We start from the raw sequence: 16,248 nt of genomic DNA on the forward strand, positions 1-16,248 counted from the left end.
TAGGGCTTATTTTGTGTGTAGGGCTTTTATTGGGTGCACATGTAAAAATCAAGCTAGGGCTTACTTTCTGAGTAGGTCATATTTTGGGGAAAACACTGTGTGTGTGTGTGTGTGTGTGTGTGTGTGTGTGTGTGTGTGTGTGTGTTAGCGTGTGTGTATCTATATCTCCTGTTATTGCATTGTTGAATTTTGTAATCATCTGTTTTCCATTCCTACACTGTGTTCTTATTTAATATGTCTCCACCCAATTAGAGCCGAGGTGGCGCAGTGGTTAAATGCAGCACTGCAGGCTACTTCAGCTGACTGCAGTTCTGCAGTTCGGCTGTTCAAATCTCACCGGCTCAAGGTTGACTCAGCCTTCCATCCTTTCCGAGGTGGGTAAAATGAGGACCCGGATTGTTGTTGGGGGCGATATGCTGACTCTGTAAACCGCTTAGAGAGGGCTGAAAGCCCTATGAAGCGTTATATAAGTCTAACTGTTATTGCTAAGTCTAACTGCTAATTAAAATAATATGCTCTGTTTCTCTTTAATTGTGTAGATTGTATATTTTAATAAAGCTAAATATATTTATTAGGAGGATGGCCGATACGAGGGCCCAACCTTGGCTCAAGCGGTTGAGTTATTTGGAGGGAGACGTTGGAGTACAAGAAATGCTAGCTCGGGAAATTTGGCAAAAAGCATAGAGAAACCATGTGTGCAAAGAAACAACACATTAGCAATCAGTGCAACAAAGAAGAAGAAGAAAGTGCTTATGAGGGTAGGAGTCTTTTGTTAGCTAATATTATTACACAAATTATTTGAGACGTATTGTGTTTTTCACCCGTCAGAGTGAATTTTTAGATAAATAAACCTTAGTTCTTTACATTTAATTTATTTTGAAGCAATGCAATTTTTCTTTTTACACACACACTCACACACACACAGATACACACACACACACACAGTTTTAAAGAGCCGAGGTGGCGCAGTGGTTAGAGTGCAGCACTGCAGGCTGACTGCAGTTCTGCAGTTCGGCTGTTCAAATCTCACCGGCTCAGGGTTGACTCAGCCTTCCATCCTTCCGAGGTGGGTGAAATGAGGACCCGGATTGTTGGGGGCGATATGCTGACTCTGTAAACTGCTTAGAGTGGGCTGAAAGCCCTACGAAGCGGTATATAAGTCTAACTGCTATTGCTATTGCTACTTTGCCTGTACTAAATGAAACTAGAAAGAGAATGTTCTCAGTGGGATTTTGACGTCTGAGATTGGCCATATTTTCAAACCTAAGGAGAATGAAATAACATATATTTAAATTTTGTGAAAGTATTTTTGATTACCATTTTTTAATGCTGCTCAGAATATACTAACTTGGAAGCAGAATCCAGTTATATCAGATTTTATTATCATTCTTCCTTCAGTCATGCAGCCCAGTTAAAATCATTGTTTGCTTTTCCAAAGTTATTTTGTTTTTATTAATGCCTAGCTTAACCCGCCAATGTATATTGTTATTCATTCTGTTCCATATGCAACTTTCATAGCCTTTCGGTTCAACAACTGGTTTGATTAGCTGTTCGTAGAGCTGTGTGACGTACAGAATAGAAAGTGGTTGAAATATGTACTGTTTTCTAAGACGTTCATTGAGAAAATTAACTGTTTCAAGGGTGAAAGTGGAGATGGGACTGATGATGAGATGGCAAGTCGAAAAGCAAGACCTCTTAAGGAAAATCGGAATCGAAGCGGTTCAGACCCTCAGGATATTGATGAGCAAGAAGAACCAGGTAAAAATAATTGGTTAATTATTGCCACTCAACTCTCAATGTCCCATCAATCGAAGAAATTATAAAAACATCAATATAAAGATAAAAGATGGTGACTAGTACATCCCCAACAGCTGTATTTGACACACATGTACAGCCTTCAAGATGGACAGTGTGAAAAATTGTGTTGAATATCTAACTTTGATTAGTTAACTTCAGCCCAGGATTCTAAAACTGGTTAAGTAAAACAAATCACAATTATAGTTAGCCATGGCTGCAGATTTGGAAAATCAGTGAACTGATCACTAAAAGTGGGATATAATATAGAATTAGAAGAGCCGAGGTGGGCGCAGTGGTTAGGGTGCAGTACTGCAGGCCACTTCAGCTGACTGTTATCTGCAGTTCGGCGGTTCTAATCTCACCGGCTCAAGGTTGACTCAGCCTTCCATCCTTCCGAGGTGGGTGAAATGAGGACCCAGACTGTGGGGGCGATATGCTGACTCTGTAAACCGCTTAGAGAGGTCTGAAAGCCCTATGAAGCGGTATATAAGTCTAACTGCTATTGCTAATTCAAATGCTTATTTTAATTAACTGCTGCTTATCATTTCATCCAAACTGCTTAATTTTAATTACAGTTTGTTAGAAACAAACACTGTGGGCTAAGCTGATACCTTGTTGGAATATATGGTTATTAAGATCTACTATAGGTGAATAAAAATGCAAAGAAAGGCTTATGATCTCCACCTATGGCCAGAATGATGGCTGGAGGCTAGACAACACATGCAAACTTAAGTCATGTACAGATTAATAATAATGGATAATGAAACAGCTGCAAGAAAACAACAAGCTCAGAGAACACCAAAGAAACTTCCCCCATTGGAAACATTATGTGATTAAAGACATTATAAAGTTAATTCCATATTTCTCAACGTTCCTATATGATAACAGTTAATCAAAATTCCATTTGTCTGTGGAGATTCTCAGTCATCCAAGTCATGGTTGTTCCAAAGGTGCTTTTTTAAGAGGCAACTGGACTTTCTGGTTTTTCTTTAAAGACATTTCGCTTCTCATCCAAGAAGCAGAGCTGAAGAAGCTTCTTGGAAGCTTCTTAGAAGAGCCGAGGTGGCGCAGTGGTTAGGGTGCAATACTGCAGGCTACTTCAGCTGACTGTTATCTGCAGTTTGGCAGTTCAAATCTCACCGGCTCAAGGTTGACTCAGCCTTCCATCCTTCCGAGGTGGGTGAAATGAGGAACCAGACTGTGGGGGTGATATGCTGACTCTGTAAACCGCTTAGAGAGGGCTGAAGGCCCTATGAAGCGGTATATAAGTCTAACTGCTATTGCTATTGGAAGAGACACAAAACATCTTCAAAGAGAAAAAACAAGAAAGTCTAGTTGCCTCCTGAAAAAGCACCTTTGGGACAACCTTGACCTGGATGATTTAGAATCTTTGGGATAAACACCCTTTGAATGGTGTAGTTTGAAGTTTGAAGTTTTATTTTATTTATATGCCGCCCTATTCCCTATAGGGACTCAGGGCGGTGAACAACTCAAACGGGAAAGGGAACATACAAATACAAGACAGGCATTTAAAATAACCCACAACCACACCTGTCGAGAGGGGAAGGGAACTCATCAACCCCAGGCCTGCCGACACAGCCAGGTTTTAACGGCTTTTCGGAAGGCCGGGAGAGAGGTGAGGGGTCCGAATCTCCGCGGGGAGTTCGTTCGTGTAGGAGTATGAATGGATTTCCAGAAAAATTGCAGACTATGGGAACCAGGAGCCACCACTCAGGTGACCCTGAGGACACAGATAAAGCTCCAAGTGGCCTCAATGACCCTCTAAAAGGATGCAAATGACCAGCTGTCTGCAAGGAATATAAATCCTTCCATTCCCCACCAATCCAGTCAGAGCTGAAGAAGCTTCTTGGATGAGAAGGGAAAGTCTTCGAAGAAAAAACAAGAAAGTCCAGTTCCCTCCTGAAAAATGCAAGAAATATAAATCCTCCAAGTGCTTCAATGACCCTCTAAAAGGATGCAAATGACCAGCTGTCTGCAAGGAATATAAATCCTTCCATTCCCCACCAATCCAGTCAGAGCTGAAGAAGCTTCTTGGATGAGAAGGGAAAGTCTTCGAAGAAAAAACAAGAAAGTCCAGTTCCCTCCTGAAAAATGCAAGAAATATAAATCCTCCAAGTGCTTCAAGGACCCTCTAAAAGGATGCAAATGACCAGCTGTCTGCAAGGAATATAAATCCTTCCATTCCCCACCAATCCAGTCAGAGCTGAAGAAGCTTCTTGGATGAGAAGGGAAAGTCTTCGAAGAAAAAACAAGAAAGTCCAGTTCCCTCCTGAAAAATGCAAGAAATATAAATCCTCCAAGTGCTTCAAGGACCCTCTAAAAGGATGCAAATGACCAGCTGTCTGCAAGGAATATAAATCCTTCCATTCCCCACCAATCCTGCCAGAGCTGAAGAAGCTTCTTGGATGAAAAGCGAAACATCTTCAAAGAAAAACCAGAAACTTACCTCTCGAAAATTTTCCAATTTAATAAAATTTGTATTTTGAAAAACCACTTTTGGGGCAAAATTCCATTTGTGTTCAATTTGAAGAGGCCTATCATGATGACCCAAAAAACTTTCCGGAAAGCGAAACATTCAAAAAAATATTGTTGCCAGTGTTTTAATTCTATGCTTAGTAGTTACTACCAGTGTAGTTTTATTTTGCTTTCCCTGAATAAAATTATTTCCTCTAATGAATATTAGAAAGATGAATGTTTCTCTTTTTCTTTAAATAGAAGCGAAGCATTTCGAACAGTTGTTTTCAGCCTTTTTTCCCTGGCAAATGCATATATAACATGCAATTTTGTACAATGTTTCAGAAACTGAGCAGTTATAATTTATTTGATTGAGCGATAGACATGTGTCAGGTAGGACTCGTAGATAAATAAAAGTCATAGATAAGATGTCAGCCTCTGAGGAAAGAAGGAAGGAGAGAAGAAAGAGAAGAAAGGGGGGTAGGAAGGAGGGAGAGAAGAAAGGAGGGAAGGAAGGAGGGAAGGAAGGAGGGAACGTAGGAGAGAAGGAAGGGGGGAAGGAAGGAGGAAAGGAAGGGGGAAAGGAAGGAGAGAAGGAGAAAAGAAAGGAGGGAAGGAAGGAGGGAAGGAGAGAAGGAGGGAGGGAAGGGGAGTAGGAGAGAAGAAACGAGGGAAGGAAAGAGGGAGGGAGGGAAGAAGATGACTGTAGTTTTTCATGTTTAAAATGATTTTGTCATTATGGAAGTGCCTCGAAATGTAGTCAGATGTAAAGCAAAACAGATGTTGATGTTGTATTGTTTTTGCAATCTGTTGGCTGTTGTATCATTTTTACTAATAAAAATTTTAAAATTAAAAAAAAAAAAAGATGTCAGCCTCTGCCTTGCTGCTGCTTCGGCTGCCATTGAAACGGGGAAGCGGGGCATGGTATTTGGGAGGGGAATCATTATGTGCTGGAGGAACATTCTAGAAGCTGTCCTGACCATCTCATTGCGCATGTGGAGGAAGGGAGTTTCCCGCCAAGGTTAACTGTCCAGCATTCCACCCTGATGATATTTTTTGAAGATATCTCCCACCTGACAGTTGGGTTGAATTATAATTGGACTATGGACTGAGGTGCCAAGGGGAGGGGATACATGATATTCTTTGCTTTTGCACCTAATTAACCAGATTCAGCTTTGCTTTGCTGCTATTCGTTTGTAATTAGTTAAAAGTGCACTTGATTTCAAACAAATGGAGTTGAGTGGTTTCTTTCCTGATTATTAAATGAAGCAGCACCTGACATAAAATTACTTTTATTGTTAGATCCAACTCTTCTGGTTACTTTCCCTGGTGCAAATACTCTGCCTTCAAGAAGGACACAGTCACTGACTAATTCAGAGCCACCTAGTTTAACGCCTGGTGTCTCTTCACCGGTAAGACCACAGTCTTCTCCTGTGATGTCACTATCAATAAAAAGCCAACCTAGGTAAGAAGAAAGCAGTTTTTTTAAGCCTGTTTATGAGTGTTGAGTATGATTTTGGATGAGGGTATCATCCATGCTTTTTAAAAGGCTTGCTTTTATTATCTGAGAAAGTGATTGTTGGCAGCTTCCTTTAATTATCACTTGTATTTGTGTGTGTATTGAAACTTAGATTTTGGAGATCATGGGAATTCACCATACAAATATCTTTTATATGACATTAACAGTAGAGCCGGGGTGGCGCAGTGGTTAGAGTGCAGCACTGCAGGCCACTTCAGCTGACTGCTATCTGCAGTTTGGCGGTTCAAATCTCACCAAGCTCAAGGTTGACTCAGCCTTCCATCCTTCCGAGGTGGGTAAAATGAGGACCCGGATTGTTGTTGGGGGCGATATGCTGACTCTGTAAACCGCTTAGAGAGGGCTGAAAGCCCTATGAAGCGGTATATAAGTTTAACTGCTATTGCTATTAGAATTGATTTCTGTTAAAAAATGTAATCTGTTCTACGGTAACGGAACTAAGTGCCTGGTTCCATTCTAAGAATAGGATGGCATTTTTATAACATTTCAAGTTTAGTTGTTAGATTGAATTGTCTATTCATCCATATCACTTACTCCTCTTGGAACAAATCATTGCCTACCTTATCACATAGGATATAGTAAAAAATAAAAATTGGGTAGTCTACATCCACCGGGCTGAGTTTTCTAAAATAAAGGGAGGGGATAAGATGAAGTGAGGTGAGATGATATAAGATAACCTTTATTATCACTTTTTACATTATATCACTGTGTTAAAGATCAAATAAATCAGTATGGTTTCCTTCTTTAATCAAGTGATTAAAATTGGCCTTGTAAAGACCAATATGTCTAGAGCAGTGTTTCTCAACCTTGGCTACTTGAAGATGTCTGGACTTCAACTCCCAGAATTCCCCAGCCAGCGAATGCTACTTGAAGATGTCTGGACTTCAACTCCCAGAATTCCCCAGCCAGCGAATGCTACTTGAAGATGTCTGGACTTCAACTCCCAGAATTCCCCAGCCAGCGAATGCTGGCTGGGGAATTCTGGGAGTTGAAGTCCAAACATCTTCAAGTGGCCAAGGTTGAGAAACACTGGTCTAGAGTACAATATTATTGCATTTTACAATATTATAATAATTATACAGCTGCTTTTACAGAGCTTTTAAGAGCCGAGGTGGCGCAGTGGTTAAATGCAGCACTGCAGGCTACTTCAGCTGACTGCAGTTCTGCAGTTCGGCTGTTCAAATCTCACCGGCTCAGGGTTGACTCAGCCTTCCATCCTTCCGAGGTGGGTAAAATGAGGAGCCGGATTGTTGTTGGGGGCAATATGCTGACTCTGTAAACCGCTTAGAGAGGGCTGAAAGCCCTATGAAGCGGTATATAAGTCTAACTGCTATTGCTATTGCTACATAAACTTATAATCAAATATACCCAATTTATTTTATTTTTTTTAGCACCTGGAGCAGTAGTAGTTGGCATGGAAGAGGTAAAGGTGGATTGAAAGGCTTCCAGACCTGTATGGCTTCTGATAGCAATATGAGTTTTGTTGAATTTGTAGACCTCTTCAAGTCCTTCAGGTAACAACTCCTGGTTTATTCTACACAGGCCGATTCAGTTTACATAACTGGAAAAAAAAACATAATAAAAATATTCCATGTATTGCAGCGTACGAAGCCGCAAAGATCTCAAGGATCTTTTTGATACCTATGCTATCCCGTGCAATCGTCTGAGTCCCGATTCAGCTCCACTGTATACTTCCCTGAAGATTGATGAGAACACGAATGGCTTCCAGCCTGATTTAGGTAAAATTAAATGTGATGGCAGATTGGCTTTATATCTGCGTTGCAGGGGTGGGTTTCAACCGGTTCGCGGCGGTCCCTGCAAACCAGTTGGTCGGCGAACCCAGAAGTAAGTAACTTCCGGGAACGGTGAAGGGCCCACCTGCCCGCCCGCGCTCCTTACCCGGTTTTGATGAGTTCTGCGCTTCCACGCATGCGCAGGACGCATACAGCGCCTGCGCGATCCTCCAGGAGCAGCTGGAGCGTCGCACAGACGCTAGTATGCATGCGTGCGCGTGCACGAGGACGCCACTGGCCCCGTTCCAACTGAACCGGTTGGAACGGGGCGAGAAACCGACCCCTGCTGTGTTGCCTACGACAGAGTTGTAATTCCAAAGCAGATGGTCCTCGTTTAATGATGTGGTTGTAATGTGCAATGTCATGTGACCACATCACTTAGCAATGATAAAACCGGCAACCTTATTGTCATCATTAAGCAAGGATTGTGGATCGTTAAGTGAGGGCCGTACCCGCCCAGCATTTGAAACTTCCTGGTTGAAGCATCCAACAAACACTGGGGAAACTGACAGGAAGCTGGAAGTCCTAGCCATGAGAAGCCTTTCTTTACATGGCAAGGAATACAGAAGGCAAGCTGAGTGTAAATGTGTCCTCTGCTGGTTGGGAGTTCCTCAAGAGAAAAATTGACAGGAGCAAGAGTAATTTACTGGAATGACTTACGATCTCCTGCTGGCTTTCCAATTGACTTTGCTTGTCAAAGCTGGTAGTGAAGGTTGCAAATGGCAATCATGTGACCGCAGGATGTTGCAACATCATAATTGTGAATGGTTGCCAGATGCCTAGATTACGATCATGACCATGGGAACATTGCTATGGCTGCAGTTGTGAGGACTCATCATAAATCTCCCCTTGCTCAGTGCCATTGTAACTCTGAACAGTTGCTGAACGAGGGTCATTCAACGTGGGTTATCTGTAATAAGAATTTTGTATGCTTAGGAAAAAAGAGATTCCTTCACCTCAGGCGGAAAAAACAGGAGCGTTACAATCACTCAAACAACAAAAGATTACAAACAAGAGCGAAAAACTTTCTAAGGCAGTCCAGTGGGGATTAAGTACGCCGCTTTGTTCTTGCTTAATGGACTAATTAAGCTTAAGAAAAGAGTTCCTTAGGGCAATCTTCGAAAAGAAAAGAAAAGAAAAACCTCACCAGTAGAAACACTTTCGTTTCATTCTCTCTTCCGTGGAGCGGTCTCCAACTATGTCAGCCGGGGGGGGGGGGCTGGCTGTTTGCCACCGGTTGGAAGCTCTCCCCTTGGGTCGATCAGGGACTTTGCGATATCCCTGCGACCAGCGACGTCTTGTCTTCCCAGTCACCGTCTCTTCAGGACGGTTTAGGTCTTGCCGGACCGTCCAGGGGCAAAAGTGTCATCGATGGATTCGGACAGCCGAATCCAAACAATGTATCGTTGCGATGTGGCTCCTCCCATCATATTTTTTGTCATGGTGTAGTGCAATGCATTGAGTGGTAAATCCGTGGCACAACAAAACCGCGCTCGACTAAGCCGCGCCCGATTAAACCACGTCACTGACGTCATCAACAGGGCGACAACAGCGAGCGCGGAGAAAGAAGGGCGCTTGAAATAGCGCTTTGAAAGCAAGCCCATTCAACTTAAGGTGAGGGTTAGGTTTAGGGTTAGGTTTAGGGTTAGCTTTAGGGTTAGGGTTAGGGTTAGGTTAAGGGTTAGGATTAGGTTTAGGGTTAGGTTAAGGGTTAGGATTAGGTTTAGGGTTAGGTTAAGGGTTAGGATTAGGTTTAGGGTTAGGTTAATGGTTAGGTTTAGGGTTAGGGTTAGGGTTAGGGTTAGGTTTAGGGGGGTTAGGTTTAGGGGTTAATTTTAGGTTTAGCATTTACAGCGTGCTTCTCTCTCCGCGCTGTTGTCGCGCTGTTGATGACGTCAGCTACGCGGTTTCGTCGAGCGCAGTTTAGTCGAACGTGGTTTTGTGGTGGAACCGGTAAATCACATTATAACATTTCAATATTACTAGTATATTTCCAAATCATGTAAATCATGGATTGAGTAATTTTCTTCCAATCAAGAATTCAGCAAACTATTCTCCAAATATTTTTGACTATTTAAAGACTTGTTGGGGGGGGGGGGGTGTTAACTATTCTATGTATATTCTGATTGTGTTTTTAATCTTTCAGATTTATTAACGAGGAACATATCCGATTTGGGCTTGTTCATTAAGAATAGGCAGCAATTATCAGACAATCAGAGACAAATATCGGCTGCTATTGCTGCTGCAAGCATTGTTACTAATGGCACCGGTGTAGAAAGCACATCTTTGGGAATATTTGGTGTGGGAATCCAGCAGCTGAATGATTTCTTAGTCAATTGTCAAGGAGAGCACTATACTTACGACGAAATCCTCAGTGTTATTCAGGTAGGTAATTCAGACTTTTTAAAGTGCATATATTTAGTTAATTTTCTCTTCATATTTTCACATTGCTTTTTAAGCCCGCTGTAATAAGTTTATAAGTTTAATAACATTTATATGCCGCCCAATCCCGTAGGACTCCGGGCGGCTTACAATACAAAAATAATCAAAAAAGAAAAAGTGAGATAGAAGGAAGAAGATAGGTATAAAATACAACACATCATGCACTCCATTCTGAAAGGGGCTGGACCGTATTTTGAGGTCAACAGCCCCAGGCCTGCCGGAACAGCCAGGTTTTAATGGCTTTACGGAAGGCCGAGAGAGTGGGAAGGGTCCGGATCTCTTCGGGTAGCTCATTCCACAGGGCCGGGGCAGCCACAGAGAAAGACCTCCCCCGAGTAGTCGCCAACCGGCATTGCCCGGTTGACGGTACCCGGAGGAGGCCCTGCCTGTGTGATCTTATGGGTCATTGGGAAGTATGTGGCAGGAGGCGGTCCCGCAGATATCCAGGTCCCAAGCCATGTAGGGCTGTAAAGGTAATGTCTGTAGGATGACATCTTGTGCTTCAAAGGCACAGGAAATGAAGTTTGACTAAACGAGAATCGGTTAACACCTCAACTTTCTAACCCAAACTCAGGTTAGTTTTAATATTTTAACTGATTATTATGGTAGGAAAGCCAGCAGAATGATTTGAGAGAGTCATGCTCTCTCATACCCTGGAGGAAGGCAGTGGCAAACCATTTCTGAAAACATGGCCATGAACCTTCCAGAACTCATCCATTTAGCAATAGCACTTAGACTTATATACCACTTCATCAGTGCTTCACAGCCTTCTTGAAGCAGTTTACAAAGTCAGCATTTCCCCCCAACAATCTTGGCTCTTCATTTTACCAACCCCGGAAGGATAGAAGGCCGAGTCGACCTTCAGCCAGTGAGAATCGAACTGCTGGCAGTCCACAGAATTAGCCTGCAGTACTGCCTTCTAACCACTGCGCCACCATGTGTCCTAGTCGCCTGGCATCAAAATTGCATCTAATACCACCTTCCTCCCAGTGTTCATATCACTTGATGGCATGGAAGTAGGTTAGCATAGAATGTGCAGAGAATTAAAAGTAGTGATGTACAAAAATGTAATACTGATTCCTTGTTTACTGTTTCCATTCTCCCTTCCCCTCTACCCCTTTCCTTCCGGATTGAAGGCCAGACATGGCTAAGATGAATTTTGTGGGAAGGAAAAGTATTGATCTCTGCATGGTTGAAAATTGACAAATGAGAGTTGTATTATTCTTTTCAAGTTTAGGTTTAGGTTTATTGACATTTGTATGCCGCCAACTCCCATTGGGACTCCGGGCGGCTTACAGGCAAGACAAGGGACATATATAAAAATTAAAACAAGAATACAATTATTAAAATTACACACCATGCATACTGATTAGAGGGGGGCTGGATACTGATCAACAGCCCCAGGCCTGCCGGAACAGCCAGGTCTTAGTCGCTTTGCGGAAGGCCGGAAGAGTAGTAAGGGTCCGGATCTCTACAGGGAGATCGTTCCATAGGGCCGGAGCAGCTACAGAGAAGGCCCTCCCCCGGGGAGCCGCCAACCGACATTGACCGGCCGACGGCACCCGGAGGAGGCCCAATCTGTGTGATCTTATTGGTCTTTGGGAGGTAAATGGCAGGAGGCGGTCTCTCAGGTAGCCAGGTCCTAAACCATGTAGGGCTTTAAAAGTAACGACTAGCACCTTGAAGCGCGTCCGGAGACCAATGGGGAGCCAGTGTAGCTCGCGGAGGATAGGTGTAAGTCTCTGTTTTTCCACTTGATGTTAATGTTCAGCGCTGCCTTTCCTTTTTAGATGCCACGTTAATACACAGCTTCATTTGAAAACCCAGAATCCGCCATTATCATACCGAGTTAGCTGTGCCAATTGTGTATTTATTGCCTTTATTTACATGTAAAAACTGAATCAAAATAGATGATTGTCACATCTGTTAATTTTCACTGTTTCTCGTTCTACCGTTATAGAAGTTTGAACCAAGCATCAGTATGTGTCAGCAGGGGCTAATGTCATTCGAAGGATTCACGCGGTAATTATCTTTGGATATTCCATATATACAGTCCCGATGCTTTATGCGACTGCTCTAAATTTTTAAAAAAATCTATATCTTAGGTTTCTGATGGATAAAGATAATTTTGCCTGCATGAATAATGAGTCTCAAGAGAAGGTAGAAGATCTGCAGTTTCCACTGTCGTATTATTACATCGAATCTTCGCACAATACGTATCTCACGGGACATCAGCTTAAAGGAGAATCCTCAGTAGAACTTTACAGCCAGGTATCCTAAGTCAAATCTGCTGTCTCCTTTTTTTTCCCCAAAAAAAGTATTTGTTTATTAAGTCAAAGAAGCATGACCTTTCACATGTTCCTAGTCGTGGCTTGTAAAAACGTAGGAAAATAAGATGTGTGGGAAAGCGGTTTGTATGCACAGTTGTGCTCGGATGCTTTTTTTTTAATATTTATATATTTATGCTTTGTTCTGAGTTTTCGTTTCGAGAGTCATAGACTTTAGACACTAGCCAGCCTGATCTAAACTGCTAAAATTAGACTTTCCCACAGGAAAGACTCAGCTAATATGTTGTTTTATTTAGATGTCAAGGCATCATTCAGAATAATGCAAGTTGCGCTGAAAAAGATGACGAGTTTGTAACAAAATTGTTACTCGAGAGAATGCGTTCTTCAAAGAATATGATATAATATTTTAGACACACTTTCCAAGTAAAGTGACCCATATCAAAACACACTTTCCAGGGATCCAGCTTGATTTAGGTGCATATTGAAGGTCCATGAAAGTTAAAAGAACTCCAGAACCGGTTTACGGTTTATTAGGATTTGTATGCCGCCCACACTCGAGAGCCGAGGTGGCGCAGTGGTTAAATGCAGCACTGCAGGCTACTTCAGCTGACTGCAGTTCTGCAGTTCGGCTGTTCAAATCTCACCGGCTCAGGGTTGACTCAGCCTTCCATCCTTCCGAGGTGGGTGAAAGGAGGACCCGGATTGTTGTTGGGGGGCGATATGCTGACTCTGTAAACCGCTTAGAGAGGGCTGAAAGCCCTATGAAGCGGTATATAAGTCTAACTGCTATTGCTATTGCTATTGCTTACAGAAAAGAACAGGGAGGGGGAACATATAAAAGTGAAAAAGAACAGACATTAAAATTGCACAACATTCATATAGCTTAGGGTGGGGCTGGATAAATCAACAGCCCCAGGCCTGCCGGAACAGCCAGGTCTTAATCGCTTTGCGGAAGGCCGGAAGGGTAGTGAGGGCCCGGATCTCAGCGGGGAGATCGTTCCATAGGGCCGGAGCAGCTACAGAGAAGGCCCTCCCCCGGGGAGTCGCCAGCCGACATTGACCGGCAGATGGAATCCGGAGGAGGCCTAATCTGTGTGATCTTATAGGTCTCTCGGAGGTAAATGGCAGGAGGCGGTCTCTCACTTATTATGTGTAAATATTAATAAACACTTAATAGCAATAGCAATAGTTAGGCTTATATACCGCTTCATAGGGCTTTCAGCCCTCTCTAAGCGGTTTACAGAGTCAGCATATCGCCCCCAACAACAATCCGGGTCCTCATTTTACCCACCTCGGAAGGATGGAAGGCTGAGTCAACCTTGAGCCTGGTGGGATTTGAACAGCCAAACTGCTGAACTGCAGTGCTGAATTTAACCACTGCGCCACCTCGGCTCCCTAACACTTAGTTAGCATTGAATGAAATGTTTCCTGGTTTAGCTGCAATGGATACTTCCAGAGCACAGGTAGTCCTTGTTGAATGACTGGTCACTTAGTAACTATTCAAGTTACGGCAAATTTACTTATAACCTGTTTTCGAAGTGCCAGATTGCCAACTCTCCCCCTGGTCATAGGGTTGCATTGTGGGCATTTTGCAATCAGTTGCAGCTGTTTGCGGAGTCCTATGGTCACATGATTGCAATTTTTGGCAGTTTTTACTGGTTTCCAGGATTTATTTCTAGTTCCCAGCAGGTTTCACTTAAAGACGACAATATTCTCGTAAACATTGTGATGTTTGCTTAATGGCCGCAGCAAAAAAAAAGCTTGTAAAATCAGATTGTGACTCGCTTAATAATGGCCACAATTTATTATCAAGCTCCATTACGATCATACATTGAGGATTATCCATAACAGCTTTTAGAACTGTCAATCAAATGACATTGCGCAATGATTCTCTCTTTTTTTCTCTCTCTCCCATTAATTGATTTTTGTCCTAAAATAAAAGATGGAATTAGTTCTGAGAAGACAGCTAGATCCTCAGTCCAATTTGCGTAAAAGAGACAAACATTTGCCCAATAAAATCTCATTCTTGATTGCATGCCAAAAGAAGATCCATGCATCGGTTCCACCACAAAACCGCGTCCGACTAAACCGCGTCGCTGATGTCATCAACAGGGCGACAACAGCACGGAGACAGAAGCACGCTGTAAACCCTAAACCTAAAATTAACCCCTAAACCTAACCCTAAACCTAACCCTAAACCTAACCCTTAACCTAACCCTTAACCCTTAACCTAACACTAAACCTAACCCTAACCCTTAACCTAACCCTAAACCTAACCCTAAAACTAACCCTAAACCTAACCCTTACCTTAAGTTGAATCGGCTTGCTTTCAAAGCGCTATTTAAAGCGCCCTTCTTTCTCCGTGCTGGCTGTTGTCGCCCTGTTGATGATGTCAGCGACGCGGTTTAATCGGGCGTGGCTTAGTCGAGCGCGGTTTTGACAGGTCACGCCATGCATCACACCCAAACTAAAGTTAATTTCTACATTTATTTTTCCACATGTACTTAAAATCTATAATACGACAATTTGTTTCTAAAACAGAAGAAGCTCATAAAAGTCTGTATCTGATTTACATTTTGTTTATGTGCAAACCAGGCCTGTAATAGGACATTTTTGCTGAGGCCTATGAAAAGGTGTATAGTTTTGAAAGGAAAAGAAATCCTGCATAAATTTTTAAAAGGGAATAACCATATCCTTGTTGCTTCTTTTGTTCAGAAAAACTCAAGAATGCTTATTGGGGAATTCTGGGAGTTGAAGTCCACACATCTTCGAGTTGCTAAGATTGAGAAACACTGTTTATAGGATCAGTGTTGATAATATATCAATATTTTCTGTATTACAGATTTTATTACAAGGTTGTCGGAGCGTGGAATTAGATTGTTGGGATGGTGATGATGGCATGCCTGTAATTTATCACGGACATACACTCACTACCAAGATAGCTTTTAAGGTATATGCAATTTATAATAGTATCTTCCATAATATAAGTTGATTTGACAGAAGAGTTTATTTTTACTAGGTAAGTGACTATGCTAACTTTCTTCAGGCATATGAGATCAAAAGCATTGGAAATTATGATTATGACTGTGCTTTAATCAGAAGACTTTCAAACTAATTTTAAGTTTCCCTAAACTTTGCATTCCTCTTTTGGTTTAGAATGGGCGTGTCAAATACGCGTCATCACATTGTCACTTTTTTCCCCTTTGTTAAAATGGGGGTGGGTGTGGCCACCACGTAACTTTGCCGAGCCGAGGTGGCGCAGTGGTTAAATGCAGCCACTGCAGGCTACTTCAGCTGACTGCAGTTCTGCAGTTCGGCTGTTCAAATCTCACCGGCTCAGGGTTGACTCAGCCTTCCATCCTTCCGAGGTGGGTGAAATGAGGACCCGGATTGTTGTTGGGGGCAATAGGCTGACTCTGTAAACTGCTTAGAGAGGGCTGAAAGCCCTATGAAGCGGTATATAAGTCTAACTGCTACTGCTATTGCTTTAAATCAGAAGACTTTCAAACTAATTTAAGTTTCCCTAAACTTTGCATTCCTCTTTTGGTTTAGAACGGGCGTGTCAAACACGCGTCATTACATTGTCACTTTTCCCCCCATTGCTAAAATGGGGGATGGGCGTGGCCAGCCTGTAACTTTGCCACCCCTGGTTTAGAGTCAGTGTACTAAGATTTCCCTTAGTAAATGGTGGGACAAAGTATTGTGCTTGTTAGCTGTGATTGGGGAATACTATAATTCTAATCGCTTTTATTATTATTACAGGAAGTAGTTGAAGCCATCGATCGGAATGCTTTCATCACTTCAGACATGCCAGTCATCATATCTATTGAGAACCATTGTTCTTTGTCACAGCAACGAAAGATGGCGGACATTTTCAAGGTGGGTTACAATACTATATTCACATCAGATTTAACAA

General features: G+C 42.5%; 1 protein-coding gene across 2 annotated transcripts in view; it reads left to right on the forward strand.

Annotated features, from left to right (window-relative positions):
- The window catches only part of PLCE1 (phospholipase C epsilon 1), a 131,376-nt gene that overhangs the window by 74,995 nt on the left and 40,133 nt on the right, over nucleotides 1-16,248 (forward strand). For both annotated transcript variants that reach the window (XM_087702600.1, XM_087702601.1), the window contains exons 8-17: nucleotides 576-758; nucleotides 1,641-1,758; nucleotides 5,575-5,737; nucleotides 7,201-7,323; nucleotides 7,412-7,548; nucleotides 9,749-9,987; nucleotides 12,005-12,066; nucleotides 12,150-12,315; nucleotides 15,175-15,282; nucleotides 16,095-16,211. In XM_087702600.1, the coding sequence (XP_087558726.1) occupies nucleotides 576-758; nucleotides 1,641-1,758; nucleotides 5,575-5,737; nucleotides 7,201-7,323; nucleotides 7,412-7,548; nucleotides 9,749-9,987; nucleotides 12,005-12,066; nucleotides 12,150-12,315; nucleotides 15,175-15,282; nucleotides 16,095-16,211 (1,416 nt within the window). The remainder of the gene's footprint in view (nucleotides 1-575; nucleotides 759-1,640; nucleotides 1,759-5,574; nucleotides 5,738-7,200; nucleotides 7,324-7,411; nucleotides 7,549-9,748; nucleotides 9,988-12,004; nucleotides 12,067-12,149; nucleotides 12,316-15,174; nucleotides 15,283-16,094; nucleotides 16,212-16,248) is intronic.

This window comes from Thamnophis sirtalis, unplaced genomic scaffold, assembly GCF_051295495.1.
Source record: "Thamnophis sirtalis isolate CommonGarterSnake01/CBP01778 unplaced genomic scaffold, rThaSir2_p1.2 scaffold_15, whole genome shotgun sequence".
NCBI classification, from domain to species: Eukaryota; Metazoa; Chordata; class Lepidosauria; order Squamata; family Natricidae; genus Thamnophis; species Thamnophis sirtalis.